Source organism: Volvox carteri, assembly GCF_000143455.1.
Source record: "Volvox carteri f. nagariensis unplaced genomic scaffold VOLCAscaffold_57, whole genome shotgun sequence".
Taxonomy (NCBI): domain Eukaryota; kingdom Viridiplantae; phylum Chlorophyta; class Chlorophyceae; order Chlamydomonadales; family Volvocaceae; genus Volvox; species Volvox carteri.
In genome coordinates this window covers 448,787-466,392 of record NW_003307600.1, presented here as the reverse complement: position 1 = coordinate 466,392, position 17,606 = coordinate 448,787, and the positions used below count along the sequence as shown (strand labels likewise).

Below are 17,606 nucleotides of genomic sequence, written 5' to 3'. Positions count from 1 at the left end.
GAAGCACCCAAAAAAGTGCCCCTCCTCCTTTTCTTGAGCCTGACCCCGTGTTCGCCCCACTGCCCTGACAGTGCCTTTCCTTTCCATCTAACAACCCGTACACGATTCAGCACCTATAATCTACGCTCACCCGGGACGTAGCCTATCAGCGTCAATAACACGTTGATCCAAAAGGTCCGATTGAGGTGCTCAGTCTCCGTCAGCACCCCCAGAGGCGGCAGGATGATGGCCAGGATGAACTTGCCTATGTCTGGGGGCGTGTGGGTTGCGGATGGGGTGCAAAGGTGTTGGTGGACAAACGACAGCTTCTGGATGGCACAAGGACCGCGTTGGAAAGGGGGAGGGGGCCCGCTGGGCGGTAGGGTGTAGAGATCCCCCTTCATGCAGGCTGGGCAGAGTGTGTGGCAGAAAAGGACGCCAGCTAGAACCCCGCTGGGTGCCTAGGTCCTCAACCATATTCGCTTCCATCCAATTTTCCGTACATCCATTTTTGAAAGGATGGGATGGGTGGGAATGGCTGGAGCCACAGTTAGAGCGGATTTCGGTTGCGAGCAAGAGGTGAGATGACTGGCTGAGACATGGCACGGCTGTGAGCCCAGAAAAGGGTTTTCGATTGGCCGCGGCGGCCGACTCACCTCCCCACGTCAGTGCCATGGTGGCTTATTTAGGAGCCGGTTTCTACCTCGGTTTTCCTGTTTGGGGGTACGCGGCTAGGCTGGGCGTCGAGGACTTTAGACCTTTGGGGCTCTCCTTGGGTTCTGGGGCTCGCTGTAATACCTACTACTGCTACTACGTTGACAGTCAAACAGTGCCAGGGAAGACGGATTTCCACGCCCTGCAGTCGTGTGAAGCTAGGCTGCATATAACAGAGGACTCTCTGACCAGGAAAGGAATTACTTAGTAGCTCTGCAACAAAGCTGTGGATAGCTGAATCGGTGCTCAATGGCAGGGAAGCCTGCTATTCGCCCACGAAGACGTGGGATCTGCATACGAGACCCAAGTCTGACGACGCCGGATGACCCACGGGTCGTTTGCAGCAGCTTCCAGGGCTTATGTACTTACGATCCTAACAATTCGCAACCTTAGGCTTTGTGATTCCCCAGCTGTGACCGTATGGCAGCCATACATAGTGTGCACGAGCCGCTAAGATACCACGACGGCGTCGTCTTTCAACGCCTGTCCAACAGGAGCTGCTTGCCATCTTCCGATTGGGTTCCACAGGATGCGGGAGATGATGTGAATGTGTGAAGGAGAGGGGTATCGATTCACCCGTGGACGCTAGCCAGGCAATCCTTAGCTTGCCCCATGTGACTCGGGAGGCCCTTTATCGAGGAAGCCGACACCCGACTTGTCCTTTTCATGCTGATTTCCCATCCTTATTTCTGCACAGGGGAAACTCTTGGTCGGCTTGGAGATCACTGTAACCGTGTCTATCACCACCGGTCTCCATGAACGCACCCTCTAACGGTCAAGGTGTAGTAATGCCGCCCTTAGTCCGGATCGATTTTGGAACACTCCAGGACACTGTGCCGCGCGCCTCAGCATGTCTGCTCTGTCTGTCGAAACAAGTATAAATGCATGACGTTGCTTCACAAAAGAAACGCAGGTGCAGGAGAGAATTCCCGGTGTGAGGCGGGGTTCGTTGTGTTTAGAGTTGATCATTTGAAGATTATTGTTTACACAGTGCGGGCCCTTTGTGTGCAGACAGACCAGTTCACGTCCAGAACGGACAGACGCTCCCCAGAACGGCTGAAGGCAAGGGGCAAATGTCACAACCTCCATGGCATGTTCCTAACAACGAACTCCAATATACGGGCAAGGTGCTAGTGATACCAACACAGGGCTCCTTACGAATTCCACCTCGTCCATTCAACCCCAAACACACCTAACGGGAGAGAGGCTCCAACAACCGTTGCCATGCAAAGCAGCGTGCGAGCCCCGGGTCCATTCTCGGAGTCTACTACAACTACTACACATTAGCTTAAGAAGCATATGCAACTGGGGGCTACATGAGGAACTAAGTAAACGACCTCACCTGACTTGTGATTCGCGCTTCCGTACAATCTGTACAGCAGGATTTTCCTATACCGGTGCGATCTGATACTCCAAACATACGGCGATACACACGCACACATCCACTTCGCGGGTGCTGTGACAACAGCAACTGTCGCCCCCCATGTTAGTGCTCTTTAATTAATTGCCAGGATTTGTATGGCGGTGTGTCCGAGCACATACGAGAAAACTCCGGACAACATCGCTGGGACACAACACATCCCACAGCCGATGTTAAAGCACAACCGAGCAGCACAATTATGCCGGGTGGAAACAGCGACTAATTAGCACAACGACTCAGCTCAAAGGGCCTGAAGCAGCCGCAGCCAGCGCAACGCGTCCTAAAAAACGGCACGACACGCCCCGCCACACGGCCATTCCTGCTGAACATTCCATACCGATCTCACACGTAACATCGTACATGCATGTACGGCGGTATGGACATTCGCTTTAATCTGCAGCGCTGTGTGTGATCCGCGCGTGCTTAAAAATGGCTTGCGCGTCTCCGTCAGCGCTGGCGTGCAGAATGATAGAAGAACAAACGACATCACGAATGCCCTCCGATGAAGCCAACAAAGCCAACACAAGATCGATGGAGCTTGCATGGCTACTGCAAGCCTGTCTAGTACCCGGTGGCTTATTCTTTTATCATTGTTATTAGCAACCGCGACATTAATCCCAACCGCTAAGAACTCGGAGCGTGTCTTCCATAGGCTCCTATGCTCTTGTGCATAAGACATAAAGTTGGATTGGAACTATGACTTTGGGACTAAAACTAAAGTGCATGACCAAAACGACCAAAACGGTGTGAAACATACGAATACCCCGTTCATTCGAGCGAAAATCAATCATTGGCGCGAGTTTGGGCATTACGTTCGAGCCCATCCACGTGATGTGACATGAAAACAAGCCTACTCTAATGTGAATCAAACATGAAACGCGGGCAAAGCTAACTTGTGAACACGGTCAAAGCTAACTTTTGGCAGGTGAAATGGAAGACACGACTGCAAACCAGTGATGTGGACATCAGAACAGTAAATGGACAAGTTGTGACAAGTGACAAGTTGTGACAAGTGACAAATTGTGAAAAAATGAGGATGCGCCTAGCTACTCATGATGATGCAGTATGCGACCACGACAGATATGCGCAGCCCTGAAGCGCGCTGCACCACCTGTGACCCATGGGTCATCTCATGCTACTGAATTGCTCGCAAGTGCCGGACTGGCCATACAGATGGATGACGCAATGCATGGCGTGTGAGTACGATCAATGCGTCCTCCTTTCACGGTCCTCTATCTCCCTCACATTTACGGTGCATTTGAAGGGTGGGTGCGATTTGGGGTCTGAATATCATACTTGGCGCGCGGAGATAACGCGTCAGCGACCGCATCGGTGCTCTTCCTGCTCTCGCACCGCCAAGTCACCACGCTAGTGTGTTCCAATATCATCAGCTATCTTGCTCCAGGACATCCGATAGTGCTTCTGTGACAGATGGGTGAAGGGTGAAGGGTGATGAATGGGATCAAAAAATTAAAGAGATGCGGCTATTTTATAAGCACATATAAAAAATGTAGGAGGCTGTGGTGCGGGCGACGGGTTGAAGACATACGCGCAGGTTCAAGTGACCCTAACGGCAATTAAACCCCAAAACCTAAAATCCAAGTTCAACCAGGGCCAACCAAGGAAAATAACCACAACCTCAATCCGGCCGAAAACTGATGGGCTCTGGAGCTGAAGGTGGAGCCGTATTCCTACCCCTTTGAAAATGTACTACACTACCTAAGTCCCGCTGATATGTATGCGTGAGGATGCCATACCAACTCACGCGGCTGCGAAGAAGGTGGCGGTGGGGCTCTCAATGCTGATTCGGCCCGTCGAGCCCCAAACCGCAATGAGGTCAACAGGCGCACCACAACACCCTCCAGCAGGAGCAGCAACCACACGAAGGCCGCGTCCATGGCCAGCGCAGCACCCCAGCCCTTGTGCCGTGCGAACAGGTACAGCGCGTGGGCGATGCCTGCAGGAGCGAGGGAATGCACAGGGCTCGACATCGGTTCCGTCGGCGCCAGCACACCCGGGGAGGAGGTCCAGATGAGTTGGCAGTGAGGAGGGTGACAGAGCGGCGAAGTACGCAGCTGCGAGTGGCGCGGTAAGGGGAGGTCCTCAGGGGGGTTAATCGGAGGGGATCACCATGTACACCATCGCCCGACAGATCGACAGACCGACGGACCGACAGGCAGAGAGACAGACAGATAGACAGGCAGATAGACAGGCAGGTAGATAGGCAGATAGACAGACAGACAGACAGGGGTATGCGCACCTGGCATGAAGCCGAAGAGTGTGAGGAAGAGGTTGAGGCAGAGGTCCACGTCGGTGAAGTCCGCCGCTGCAGGGCCCACGTAGATGTGCTTGATGGCGTAGCTGAGGAGGCCAGGCGGTGCATACATGGTGGCAAATATGGGGCAGGAAGGAGAGGGGCAGTGGAAGAGAGTGGGAAGTGGCGAGAGGGAACACGGAGGGGGGACAGGGGTAGGTGAGCTGGCAGCGGGAAGCAACAGCAGGCGACTCTGAAAGGGCGTAGCCGCAATAGCAGTAGCAGCAGTAGCAGCAGTAGCAGCAGTAGCAGCAGTAACAGCAGTAGCAGCAGCAAATACCATTAAAAATTTGAAGGTTGGTGGCACCTGGCATGCAGCGGACGGGGGACAGCGGGCATCAAGGCAGGGTCAAATAGGCCATCACCATACTCGTCAGTTATCATCATCAGCATCAGCTTATCAGCAGCAACACGAGTTGTACTTGCGGCAGGAGCCCAAGACCAGGGTACGGCGTACCAAGAGCCAATGCTGCTAGGTAACATCTGGGCCCAGGGTTAAGGTCGACGACACCCGCAAACCCAAAAGGCAGCTCATGCAACTGCAGGCTCTGGCAGGACGGGCCTGCAGCAGTGCGTGAGGGACACTCGCTCGCTCGATTTGCTCCCTCCCTTTCAGTGCTGTTCGAGACATAGGGGACTCGATTCTGTCAAGGCACAGTCCCGGCGCGCAGCGTCTAGGGCATCATGGCAGCGTCCGCTTGGCAACAGCAGCAGCAGCTGCTTCTGAATGTAGCTGAAATGAAGCGGTCTTTGGAGAGCCGCTAGTACTTTTTGGGTCTTGTTGAAACTGTGCTGGGAATGGGACGCGACACGCTAGAGTGCGTTTCCCTCTCCAGGTTTACTGACCCACATCGTGCACGTTTGCGCGGGTAGGCATATTGGTCATCGCGGAGGATTCTTTCAATAGTAGGACATCGTATCCAAGAAACTCCGAGGGCGAGGAATATGGACCCCGTACCTGCCGGCGGGCGGCATTATGAAGCACAGCAGCAGTATCTGTAAGTCTATGTGCCACATATGAATTGTTACGACAATTTTCGTGGGATTAGCCTGGGCTGGCCTGCTATTCCCTTACGGCGGTTGATTCGCTACGGATTAGGAGGTCTTTGGAGCAGTTTGGAGCTTCCCTCAAATTTCTCTACCTTGAGTGGTGCAGTGAACTAGTCGAAGGATAAGTCCCTTAAGTTTGTTGTTGTCGATGTGAGGGTATATTTGTTGGGTTCTGTGCCGTGCTGTGAGAGCTGCCTCGGATTGTAGCAGCCAGGCCAGAGAGCTCCGGAGGCAGCTAGGAGGCGGCCTACATACCGTCCTTGTGAGGAAAGCACTCTGCGTGCTACAAAGGCAGCCATGTTTCGTAACCTGTAATTTGCAGTCGGATACCGGGGTTTGCAGTGATGGGCATCGGGCCATCGGCCATGCAGTCGGCCAGGCACGATTGAAGTCGTCCTTGGTTGCGGCGACCAAGGACTCGAACAGATCAGATTGGCCAGTCTGACAGTAGGCAGGAACTTTGTCATGGGCAAGCATAATACGTAACCTAGTCGACGAAAGCCTAGACACTAAGGGTTCAGCACTGGTCTTTGTCTCGAGCGTGCGATGCGTGCTGTGAACTGAACCAAAATACGGAATGGATTTTTTTGCCCCAAAAAATCTTACCAATATTTATCTAAGGTACATGACTTTCATTTCCATTTGCCTCTATTACGTGTGGCTGTATGTTATGTGTTGCCGGCCGCGGCAAAAGCATGGCAGAAGCTTCTGCTGAGTGTCCTTTTAAAGTTAAGCCTTCACTAAATCATTAACGTGATCTTATTACTATTTAGGCTGATTTTAAAATGGACTTCAGCTTTGTCGATAGCGAGCCTGCTGGGTGAGCTTCCTGGGTGAAATTTAAGTAATGCCTATGCTTATCTACAACATTAAAACAAAATCATTCGAACCTGCCTCAGCCGTCCGACAGGCCAGCAACTGCCCGCGCAAGGTCAGCCCGCCAGGCCCCTCCTCCAACTGCCCACGTGGCAGCAAGTCCAAGCCGCAAATCAAGCCAGCGCCCCCACCATCCTCTTCCGGCCTACGGGGCTACTTTCAGCCGCCAGACAGCAGCAACAGCAGCAGCAGCCACACGCGCCATCGGAAAATTCCGGTAAGCGCAGCCACGTTGCCGCGAATCATGCAACATGTGTACTGGGGAATGAATCGGCTGTGGACTCGGCTGATTTCCAGCTGGCTAGCGGGTCACCCGAAGTCGCAGAGAAGGAAGGAACCCGGCATCCGTGGTTAGGGTTTTGGGGTGGGGGGAAACTGCGGGTATGTGGTCCTGCGCCGCGTCGTGCTCCGAACCCGCAGCTAGATGCAGTATTGAAATCGACGCAACCAATGCCACAGGCCGACACTTCAGTGACCCTGCAGTCAGCAGCAACCCCGTACGGCCGTACCAACGTATGAACGTACAGAGCGTATGCCAGCTTGCCGCCAGGCCACCGGGATAGTGGGCAGGGCCCTTGCTCCCTCCCTGCCTCCCTCCCTGCCTGTTCAACTGCTCCCTGAGATCAACCCCTCAGAACGCCCCCTTGCATTGCCGCCGGGTCGCCACACCACCCTTCGTTTGATGGTTCGTCAACCCCCACCCACCCAATACGGGATGTCGGCGATGGCAACGGCACTGGCGCCACCGGTACAGGGGCCCCTCCACAGCCTGCGGGAACCGCCGCCGGCCCTAGCCATGGACCTGGACCTCCGTCTTCCTCCTCTACCTTCCCTGGCGCACCGTGGGGCCAAGGGGCACCTCCTCCCGGGTACGGCACGGTGCGGTACGGTACGGCACAGTTGGGAAAACTGTTGCGCTGGCAGGTTTGGGTGGTCGGGTCGAGTGCGGTTGTAGCGTGTCCTGTGAACCACTCCGCAGCAATAGCGGTCTGTGTCCTCTTATCCTTCCGCCCACTGCCATCTGACCATCTCAATTGTCTCTCGCGCCATCCCAAAACTCCCAGCTCCCGTTGTTGCTACTGCTGCTGCTGCTGCGGCTGCTGTGTGTGCGTGTGTGTGGGAGGGCACAAGGGCTGCGTGCCAACAACCGAGTGATGTTATTCGCGCTTCAGTTCCCTCCCCGCTGCTGATCCGAATGCCCCTGCAGGGCGGGTGCTCACCAAGGGGGTGGTCCACCCTGGACTACCGGGGGGCCAGGGCCAGGGCCAGGTGGAGCACAGGGCCAGGGCTGGGGTGGCGGATCTGGAGGGGTGTATGGCGGGTTCAGCGGTGCTACTGGCGGCGGTGGAGCGGGTCCTAGCGGTAACGGCAGCAGTGGTGGCGGCAGCGGCGGCCCGCCACCGGTGCAGTGCCACCCACCGGCTCCCAGACCGGCGGGTGGGTACGTGGTGCAGCAGGTGGGGCCGCGTCTGCCCGTCCGTGTGTTGGGTGAAGTGAGCTTCGTTGCGGTCCATGACACCGCGAGTGTGTGGGGCGGAGGTAAGGGTTGACGTTGGGGGAGAGAGGGGATATGTGGGATTGGGGAGGAAGGGGAGGAAAGAGAAAGCTGCGCTTGGTCGCAGTACCACCTGTTGGCCGCCCCCACTTGATTCGTGCGGTTACGACCCCTTTTCCCCTCCTGCCCATTGCTGCCTGCGCTGGTTGTGGTGGTGGTGTGTGTGGGGGGGTTAAACCCACAGCATTCCATGCGCGATCACACGGCCCTGGGGATTCCTTACACCCCCCACCTTCACAGACGTTCTTCTATATTGGTGAAACCAGCCCTACGTGCAAAGTGCAATGCAGCTGGTTTTGTAATCACTTACGTATGTATGTATGTATGTATGTATGTATGTATGTATGTATGTATGTATGTATGTATGTATGTCCGTTCTTCTTTCCATCGTCGCCCTCCGCGCCCTCTTTGTCTTCTTCCCCCTCGATCAGCCGCCAGCGGGCCCTGCCCGACCCCCCAACGTGGTGCTGGTCAATCGGCGGCAGCAAGGCAACCCCGTCCTCAAACACATCCGCAACGTGCGCTGGCAGTTCGCCGACATCGTACCGGACTACCAACTAGGGCAAAACACGGCGGCCCTGTTCCTCAGCCTTAGGTGGGGCGAGGAGGGGCGAATAGGGGTGGGCTGGGAAGTGTTGGTACCCGTAAGGACCTGGTAAGTGTGAGGGCAGAAATAGGAAAAAAGTATGAAATGTGAGTTATCTGACATGGTTTCGGAGCAACCTATGTGGGAATTTTCGGGGGTTGGAGAAGGTAAGGGCAAGTCGTGGCTCGTGAGGGGGAAGCGCTCGGGGAGATGGATGGCCCGGAGGCGTCCTGAGAAGCTGAGAGGCGACCGGGCCCCCTGGAGTAGAAGCCGAAGAAGGGGCGGCTGGTGGAACTTGGGGGGCCCCCTAGGGCTTAAGGTCGGATAATACACCCACTTGCCGCATGTCCTCCCTAACCAGCATCACCCGACCACGCTTGGCGACATCAACTTGGCAGTTTTCCAACTTCTCATTCCACAGGGTCCGTCACCGCCTGCACCCCATCACTGTCATTGTTCTCGCTCTCGCTGTCCTCAACCCCCGGAAGGTACCACCTCCTGCGTCCCGACTACATCCTCCACCGCATCAAGGAGCAGCAGCGCATGTTCCGACTGACGGTGCTGCTGGTCCATGTTGACGTGGATGACGTGGTGAAGCCGCTGGGGGAGGTCACTCGGGCGGCAGTGGTGGGGGACTGCACGCTGGTGTGCGGGTGGACTCCGGAAGTAAGTGGGCTGTGTGGTGGGCGTGTAAGCGAGGAGGATTTGCCCAGGTGGGCTGTGTGCGTGGAGTGGTGGCTGCGGTGCTTTGTGGTGAGAGGCTAGCCTTTCGGGTGGGCCTCGCATGGCGCGGGAAGGGGATGGAAGAGGAGCACGGAAATGGCTGGCCAGGCAAGGAGAGAAAAGGGGACGGAAGCAACAGAGGACCGTCTCTAGACGGATACCGCTTATAAGGAGGCCGGGAGGGAGCCGGCCGGGCGGCTGGCTGGCTGGAGAAGATGTGGGAGGCTGCTGGCGATTGATGGGTTTAAAAGCTGAGGCGAATGAGAAAGTGTGTGTGGGAAGGCAATATTGTATCTCTTTCCCATCATCACTATCATTACTACTACCACCATAACGAGTCTAAGATGAACTGACGACGTCATCTCCACAAACCTCGTCAGGAGTGCGCTCGCTGGTTGGAGACGTACAAGAGCTACGAGTCCAAGCCCGCCTCCTCCATTCAGGAGCGCGTGGAGCCCGACTACGTGAGCCGTCTGGCCGCAGTGCTGGCGGGCTCAGTGCGGGGGATCAACCGTACGGACGCACACACGCTGGGCACCAGCTTCGGGTCCTTGGCGGCTATGATGCGCTGCAACGACCCGGATGCCTTCTCGGCGTGTCCGGGGATAGGGCCCACCAAGGTATGCTGGGTTTTGGGGTTGTTAATGTGGGCTGGGGTGGGTTGCAGGTGGTTATGGGGGTTGGGATACCTGCCGCTTATGTTCGCTTATCTCCCCGACTATATCAGTTAAGCGGGGACCTTATCCCTCCCATTACCTTCCTGGGGGGTATGGGACGAGCCCTGTTTAGGGCCTCTTGCCCTAGCCTGGTACGACCCGACCCTACGTCACTTGCCGGTCTATTACCTGCCTGACCCAAATGTGTGTCTGTGTGTTGCGCGTTAATTTGCGTTGCTCTCTTAACGTGTATGCCTGACTCAAAAGTGCCTGACCCAACCAACATAACACTTCCACATACAACCTCAGGTTCGCCGCCTGATGGAAGCCTTCCACGAGCCCTTTCGGAAACAGCTACGAATGACCGGGGTTGGAGCAGGACAAGGAGGAGGAATGGGAGGTCCATCACCGTCAGCGGCGACGGCGGCTGCAGCGACAACGACGGCCGCAGCGGCGGCGGCCCCGGCTGGCATAAGCGCAGAAACACCCAAGCCGTCTGCTGCTCCTACAACGTCTGCACCTGTGGCTGCGGTTGCTACCATGGGTGCGAGTGCGGCCTTAGTGCCCGGCCAGGGGCCTCATGTGGACGATGGGGCAGGGCCCAACGGGCAGGTGGGGCGGCCATCCGGGTGGCCAGAGTCAGAGGGGGTTGCAGCAAACGCCACCGCCGAAAAAAAGACGAATGAAGCGGGTGGATCCGATGAGGATCTTTCCGCACTGGATGGCGATGAGGCATTCGAGGACGAGCGAGGTTCTGCAGGTGGAGAGCTGGAAGGAGTCCGCCGGGATCAACAAACGCAGCAGCAGCACCTCGGCGAGGAAGTCGTGGATGTGGACGTGGCGTCTACAGGTTCGGAGGCTCAGCGGCAGCGCCTCCTGGAGCTGCTCATGTCGCAGATGCCGGCGGGGGACGACGACGTGACGGACAGCGACGAAGACTACCGACTGTGACACCGCCCTTAAGGATTATAGTTGATAGCGCTTCCACTCCCTGATGGCCGAATTCGCAGAATGAGCATGCAGCGGGCTATGTGACGTTTGCAGCTGTGAGCGGCTTTGCGTGCGTAAGGAAGGGACTGCAGCGGCGATAAGTTTGTGCTTGCGGCGTTTCTGGGGTTTCGGGGGATGGCGGTGGCTGGCGGATAGCCTGACGCCTATTCCCCATGGCACAGCCTCTCGAGATGTTGGATTATTGCGCAGGGAGCCGTACAGATAGCAGATGTGGGCAAACGGACAAGCAAAAAAAGAAAGACGCAGTTTGGCTCAATGTACTGTAGGAAAGGAAAGGCCACCGTCAGTTGCCAAGCGCAAGGACTTACCTTTGGCACATGTATAATTCGGGTAAAGCAATTAAGACTCCTGGGGCCCGGCTGCAACAATTACAAGCTATCTGGGTAACTTGACACATATCTACTCTTAATGCCTTGGGAGCAGTCCAACTAATCCCTAACTCCGGCTCCAGCAGATAAGTCGAGGCGGGTATCGAGGTATCGCTCCAGCTATCCAGCGGAAAGATCATCATTCTCAACATTAACGGCAACAGCAACAGCAGGAATAGCTACTGTCCCGACCTTGCGTGCACTCCTGGCTTAACCCTCAATCGGGTCCTCGTCCTCAATGCCCAGCTGCTCTAACATGCCTTCTACCGCCCCATCTCCACCGCCACCAGCCCCCGGCTGGACACTTCCTCCTCGCCAACCATCTCTTCCTCCAGCCACACCCCCAACCCCACCGCCACTTTCCCACCTTCCAACTTGCTGCTGGCATTGCTGCTGCTGCAGCGGTGGCGGCAGTGTTGTTACGTGCCGAAGGAATGCGCCCTCCGTCACGGCGCCATTCCAATAATAGCTCCAATTGCAGGGCAGCAGCGGCGCAATCCATACTGCGTGGTACGGCGATATCTGGACCAACGCGCGTAGCCATGGTATCACCGCTGAGACCAGCTGCGAGGCGCTGCTGCCGCCAAATAACGCCGAGCCAGACGTGGCGGAGCCGAAGTCGGCGCCGGCGGGGCCAGCAGTTGCCGCCGCCAAGCGGCACGCCGCGGCGCGCAGCTGCAGTCGGTTGGCGGCTGCGGCCTGGTCGATGGCAGAGCTGGCCGGGGCCCGTATGGGATTGAACTTGTGTGCTACTGGGTGCGTATTGCCGTACATCAGGCCGCGTGCAGCGACGGAGGCAGCAATCGCGGAGGAGAGGTTGGCGGCAGCGGGCGAGTCCTCAAGCCACAGGCTGGTGCCGCCGCCGGCGGTGGTAGCGGCAGTAGCGGAGGCGGAGCGGGACTGGCCGCACAGGACAGCTGTGTACGGCAGGGACGACGGGGGGCCGCATTGACACTGTCCCCTCCGCTGACCACGCACCCTGACTCTTGCCTGGTTTCGTGTGCTGCCAGATTACCCTCACACCTACTACACCGCCCCCACACCACCGTCATGTAGTCCCGTCCGCCTCACCACAACCCAAAGCCCCCCTCACTCATCCCTACGCCCCCCTCTACCCCTCTACCTTAACCCCCACAATTCGCCCAAGCAACACACCAACCAACCTACCACTGTCGCTGAGGAAGGTCGCCACCGTCGTCATGTCCTCAACCGCGCCCTTCGCCTCCCCGCCCACAAAGCCCAGGTAGTTCTCGTGGAGGAAGGACAGCAGTACGGGCGCCTCCAGGCCGCAACGCAGCAAAATGGCCTCCGGATCGTAGCGCATGGGCGGACGGAGCAGCCTGTAGCGGACCAGGCAGGTGACGCGAAGCTGAGAACCGAAAAGACATTTGCCCAAACCCAGCCACCACATGGCCACTCCTTCGCCAACAGTATAACTCCGCTTGGCCCAAGCATCAGCGCACTCTGGTCCTTCTCGCTCGGGTCGGCATGCTTCCCTAACCACTTGCAATTCTTTGCCCCGCACGTCCCGCGCCCGCAGCAATCAGAATGTAAGGTCATATAAGCGCGCGCCCTGCTTCTCGCCCTCTCCTCCCCAGGCCAGGTCCTAGAAAACCCATGCCCTTATTTCCACCAGCTTTAGCTGCCCCGGCAGTTGGATGTTTTTTCGTCGCCAGCCATGTGGTATGTACGGGCTCAAATGGGCCCGTTGCACCTTTTAAAAGGTGCAACGTATCTCAAGGCTTAATGCAAAGGGTGTTACTGACGCAGGTTTCGGAGCTTACCGTGCAGGTAGCTGAACCGGGTGCTGCAGCTTCCACTGACGCCCCATCGTGAGGGAATAGGCGTTGAGCTGCCGCAAAGCCATGCTGTCCTTATCCTTATTGCCCTTGCTCCCGCCGCCGCCGCCACCTTCATAAACGCCATCGCTGTCGCCGTCACCATCGCCGGCCCCGCCGCCGGCCCCGCCTTGCGTTGCATTCCCGCCGGCGGAGCGCTTGTTGTGCAGAAATTTGCCCAACGCATGGAACAGCGGCAACCCCAGGTCGCGCTGCGCCGCCGCCAACCGCGCCACCTCACCTGGCGTCAGCGCCTGCTGCCGCCCCACACGCAGCTGCGCCGTCGCACTGGCGGCTGTCACCTTGCCGTTGCCTTTCTTGCTGCGACGGCTGCCGCTAGTGCCACCTCTGCCGCCGCTGGCCGCAGTTGCGCCGCGCCGCGCGGCCTTCTGCAGCATGGCATTCATCTGCAGCGCCTGCAGCGCGCTGCGCACGTCGCCATCCGCAGCCTCCGCCAGGCCCATCGCTGTGGCCGGCATCAGTTCATGTCCCTCGGCAGCTGCCACGCGCATGAGCAGCTTGGCAATGTTGTTGGCAGTGACAGGATTAAAGCTGATGGCGGTCGCGCCCGCAGCTTGAAGTGCCGCCAAAATATCCTTTGTGTCATAGGTCATCGGTTAGGAGGTTGAGGAGGGCCAGAGAGGGAGGGGATTGGTATACAGGATGGAGGTTGCGACCTACGTACCTGTTTACTTTAGCTATATGTGTATGCCATACCAACGGGGATCCCAAGACATGCACACACCTTGTGAAGTCCCTTGGCGCCGCCCATGGAACCCCCGCCGTCCGGGGCGCCGCCGCCGCCGCCGCCGCGCTCGCCGCCGCCAGTGGCCTGGCCCTCCACCTCCGTCGCCACCAGCACCACCGGCCCCCGCGCCGTCGCCGCCAGGTCCCGAAGCGCAGATGCCAATCGCAGCCGCCGCTCCGTGTCGTGGGTGTGCGGTAGGTCCTCCACAAGCAGTAGCTTGGGCCGCGGCGCGCCGCCACAGGAACCGGGCGCTGTGGCCGACCGGTGGGTCGTAACAGCACCCGTTTGCTGGCTTCCGCCTGGCGCTGCTGCCGGCAGCACCCGGAGAGGAGCAGAGGATACGAGGGCATGAATATCAATGGATAACAGGACGTAGACCCGACTTTCGACATTTCGAACTGACGTTACACACGGCGTAAGGATTCATTCCTTAAAGGACGCCTTATGATATTCATCCCTGGTAAGACGCGACCCTCATCGTCGCTCAGAGCATTACGATGTTGCATGATGATGGCATACACATGGCGATAGCAGCGCTGACACAGATAGCTGCGTCGTTCCCCGCCGCAAGGATCCACAAATGCCCCCACGCCGTTGCCGTAGCCGTCGTACCTCTCCCCGACGCGCTTTCTCCGGAAACCAACGCTGCTGCCCCCGTTGATGTCAGCGCCAGGGAGGGGTACTTGGAGCGGCTGACGAAGGACTCAAAATCGTCCAGTTTGGATTGGTATGACGCCGGCGGACCGCCGCCGTACTCTGGACCTGCTGCGGACCGCTGCCGGAAGGGCGGCCGAAGCGCCGCCGGGTAACGGAAGGTAACCCGCCAGGAAGAAGCTAATTGCTAGAGCATCTGGCGAGAACCACATGTCGTACAGCACAGCACGGCGAAGCAGCACTACGCAAAAAAAGCTTCCATGTGGCCCAGACAGAACGCCTAAGCGCATCCACGCCGAGGCTACGTTGTAACTCAGACACACGCAGGAACCTGTTCCCTTTTCCTGCACCTCCCAACATTCCGCATTGGCATTCTTTTTCCGTTGCATTTCATTTGCTTGTTATGTATTCTTTCTGGCCTTTTCTAGACACGGCTAAGTCGTTGTTTTCCCCTGTATTCTCACACCCAAACAAATCTTATTACCCACAACCATACGCCCCGCCCCACTCACCTGGTACTGGTACTCGTTCCACATCATGGGGGCCGGCGGCGTCCACTCCACCACCTCAAAGCCCGTCGCCTCCGCAAGGACCCTCAGACAGGTGCTCTTGCCGCATCCCGCCGGCCCGCTCAGCACTGCCAGGCCGCATGGCAGAGCCCGCGACCCCTGCCACAACCTAGATCCTACTGTACCAGCTGCCGCTCCGAAACCCCCAACAGGCCAAGTCTGACTAAACTGGCGCGACTGCCAAGAGGGCCCTGCATGTTGCTGCGTTCCATATGCAAAAGACTGCTGCTGCTGCGTTGGTATCGTAGGTCCCTGGGACGACCCATGGGTCGTCAGCATGTGGTGCTGTCGTTCCAGCCACTCCTTGACCTCCGAGACCTTTTTACGGTGCAGCACCTGCACCAGGTCCTCCTCGGTCCGAGGCGTGTGACGCTCGTGCCACATCTCCGCAAGCGGTTTGGCGGCTGCAACGGCAGCAGCGCAGGAGGGGGGTGAGGAGCGGAACGCGGACGTGGAGGGCAGCGCTGCCGACGAAAATGGTGCTGACCCAGATGGCACCCGTAAAGCTCGCCCAACTGGCGCAGCGATCTGAGCTGAGGGCTGCTCCGCAGCCGCCGTGCCATCGCCGCCGCCGCTCCCCTCGAAGCCATGTTTCGTTGCCGTTGGTGGTTTGGTGCCTCGTTTGCCAGCAGCAGCAGCAGCGGCGGCGGCGGCGGCGGCGGAGTCACCGCTGTTCCGAGCCGGCGCGAATATGAGCTGTCTCAGCTGCGGCCGCAACGGTTCCGGCTGCCTTTGAGACGAGGGCTGGAAGGTTCCACCCTGCGATTGTGGCTGCGATGGGTGCATGGGCATGAAGTCGGGTTCCTCAGACAGGCGAGAGGACCGCCGCGAGAAGGAAGGAGACGGCGACGGCGCTGGACTAGCCTCAGCGCCCCCGCCGGCGCCGCCACGGCCAGCGTTGGCAAATACCCCTGCCAGCGCGCTGTCGCCGGAAGCGGTGGGAGTCGCCACGCTGGCGGCGCGTGGCCGACTCACGTTTAGCGTCTGCAGCGGCAGCGCCGTGGTGCGGGGACGCAGGGTGGCTATGGGTCGGGTGCCTTGGCGCAGTGGCTTGGGGGCGGCAGGCTCTGAGGCGGGTGGTTCCTCAGCAGGCAGCTTCCGGCGAGCGGCCTTGGGTCCGACTGGTAGGGCGGATGCTTGGCCGGCCCTGGCAGCAACTGAGTCACGCTGCAGCTGCTGGATCGGCTTGTCCTGTGCGTCCATGCGCCGTAGGCGCTTGGTTGGGCGCACTGTCGCCCTGGTCGCCGGCGGAGGCTGCGCCTGCTGCACAGCTGCATCGTCGGGGTCGTCCTCCGATTGTGACGAGTCCCTCAGCAGGTTGATCACTTCTACCGGCTCGGGCACCGCCGCAGTCCTTTTCCCGGCGCTGGTCCCGGCCGCGGCTCGAGGTCGCTTCGACATTGTCTGCTCCCGTCAGGATGGCGACGACCAGGACTATCTGGGTATTTCGGTTATCGTTTGCCGGGAAGAGAGCGTATAGCTCTCAGGAACCGTCTGGGTGCATGATGTTATAGACGTGAAGGTCCAAACACCAATATTCTCACCATGCTGACCCTGACACCCCAAAAGGCACAAGCAATTGTGCCACCTTCCTGATCAATATCAGGATTACTTTTGTCTCTAAGCCATGCATTCCATATCAAGTCCGCGCCACATGCTATATTCCAGACCCGGCTTGCCTTTATAACTCTAATGCTTATTCACATGTCAGCAGAAATTGTTAAATATTGAGCTATATTCCCTCCTCAAGAGAACTCAAGGGGAATCCTAATCTAGTATCTCGTCATGGACTATGGCCCCCGCCAAATAAGCGCAGCACGGATCGCACGACGGGGCAAGCAGTAAGGCGCAACCATTGCCATCTCCATCCTGATCTTGATATTACTACCTTTACAATTAACATGTTAATTGTTAAGCAACGTGCTTTGAGGAAAGCCATCTACAACCCAACTGCTGCTCCTGGCCGTGTGATCAGAGCGTGTCCCTTGACAGCAGGACGGAGGGAAATGGCAACTGATGGAAAGGCAAGCAACTTGCCGTCAAATAGCAATCTAACAGGCGCGATACACGGAAGAGGTTTCCATTGTCTACGAGCGCTGCTACACTGTGTTTTGTAAATTTCAGGTGTACATTGTGCTTGTTAAGGGAAAGTTGAAGGAAGGACAGGCTTCGCTGTTCGAGAAATGCTTTGCACCGTTGGCGCAGCATGTAACTGCCAATGAGACTGGCTGCTTCACTTATAAGCTCAGCTGGAGTGACAAAGATCCTGACAGCTTCATTATCTTTGAGCGCTATGCCAGCAAGGAGTATCTCGAAGACGTTCACTGTGAGTTCTTGCACGGCCACCTTGCCCTGAAAGCTATCGTGGAAACGTTGCCTGCTTTCATTTGTTTAATGTCACAATATCTATGGGTTCCGCGCCCTGAGGATTGCCTCATCAGGGAGATTGTCTTGGCCCATGGGCCTTTCTGGTACCAAGAATGCGTCACAGCAGGCAATTACTTTCATCAACTGTATGGCATCTAAATCCGCCATAGCCTTCTGT

The 17,606-nt window shown here is 57.7% G+C and overlaps 3 protein-coding genes across 3 annotated transcripts; 1 reads left to right on the top strand and 2 right to left on the bottom strand.

Moving 5' to 3' along the window:
- Window positions 1-3,583: 3,583 nt before the first annotated feature.
- VOLCADRAFT_119285 (uncharacterized protein) lies at window positions 3,584-5,444 on the bottom strand (the record flags this gene model as incomplete). The annotated part of the gene is made up of 4 exons (XM_002956027.1): window positions 3,584-3,631; window positions 3,964-4,070; window positions 4,374-4,474; window positions 5,386-5,444. The coding sequence occupies 4 exons, from the start codon at window positions 5,442-5,444 to the stop codon at window positions 3,584-3,586; spliced, it is 315 nt and encodes a 104-aa protein (XP_002956073.1).
- A 2,892-nt stretch (window positions 5,445-8,336) lies between these two features.
- On the top strand, window positions 8,337-10,224 carry VOLCADRAFT_33669 (uncharacterized protein; the record flags this gene model as incomplete). The annotated part of the gene is made up of 4 exons (XM_002956084.1): window positions 8,337-8,503; window positions 8,983-9,160; window positions 9,598-9,837; window positions 10,183-10,224. Coding segments are annotated over 4 exons (627 nt in total), but the record flags the coding sequence as incomplete, so codon positions are not given.
- Window positions 10,225-11,462: 1,238 nt separating this feature from the next.
- VOLCADRAFT_107059 (uncharacterized protein) lies at window positions 11,463-16,690 on the bottom strand (the record flags this gene model as incomplete). Its single annotated transcript, XM_002956026.1, has 6 exons — window positions 15,005-16,690; window positions 14,451-14,613; window positions 13,836-14,146; window positions 13,037-13,686; window positions 12,420-12,592; window positions 11,463-12,169 (listed from the first exon to the last, which is right to left on the bottom strand). The coding sequence occupies exons 1-6, from the start codon at window positions 16,460-16,462 to the stop codon at window positions 11,463-11,465; spliced, it is 3,462 nt and encodes a 1,153-aa protein (XP_002956072.1). The 5' UTR covers window positions 16,463-16,690.
- Window positions 16,691-17,606: the final 916 nt, after the last annotated feature.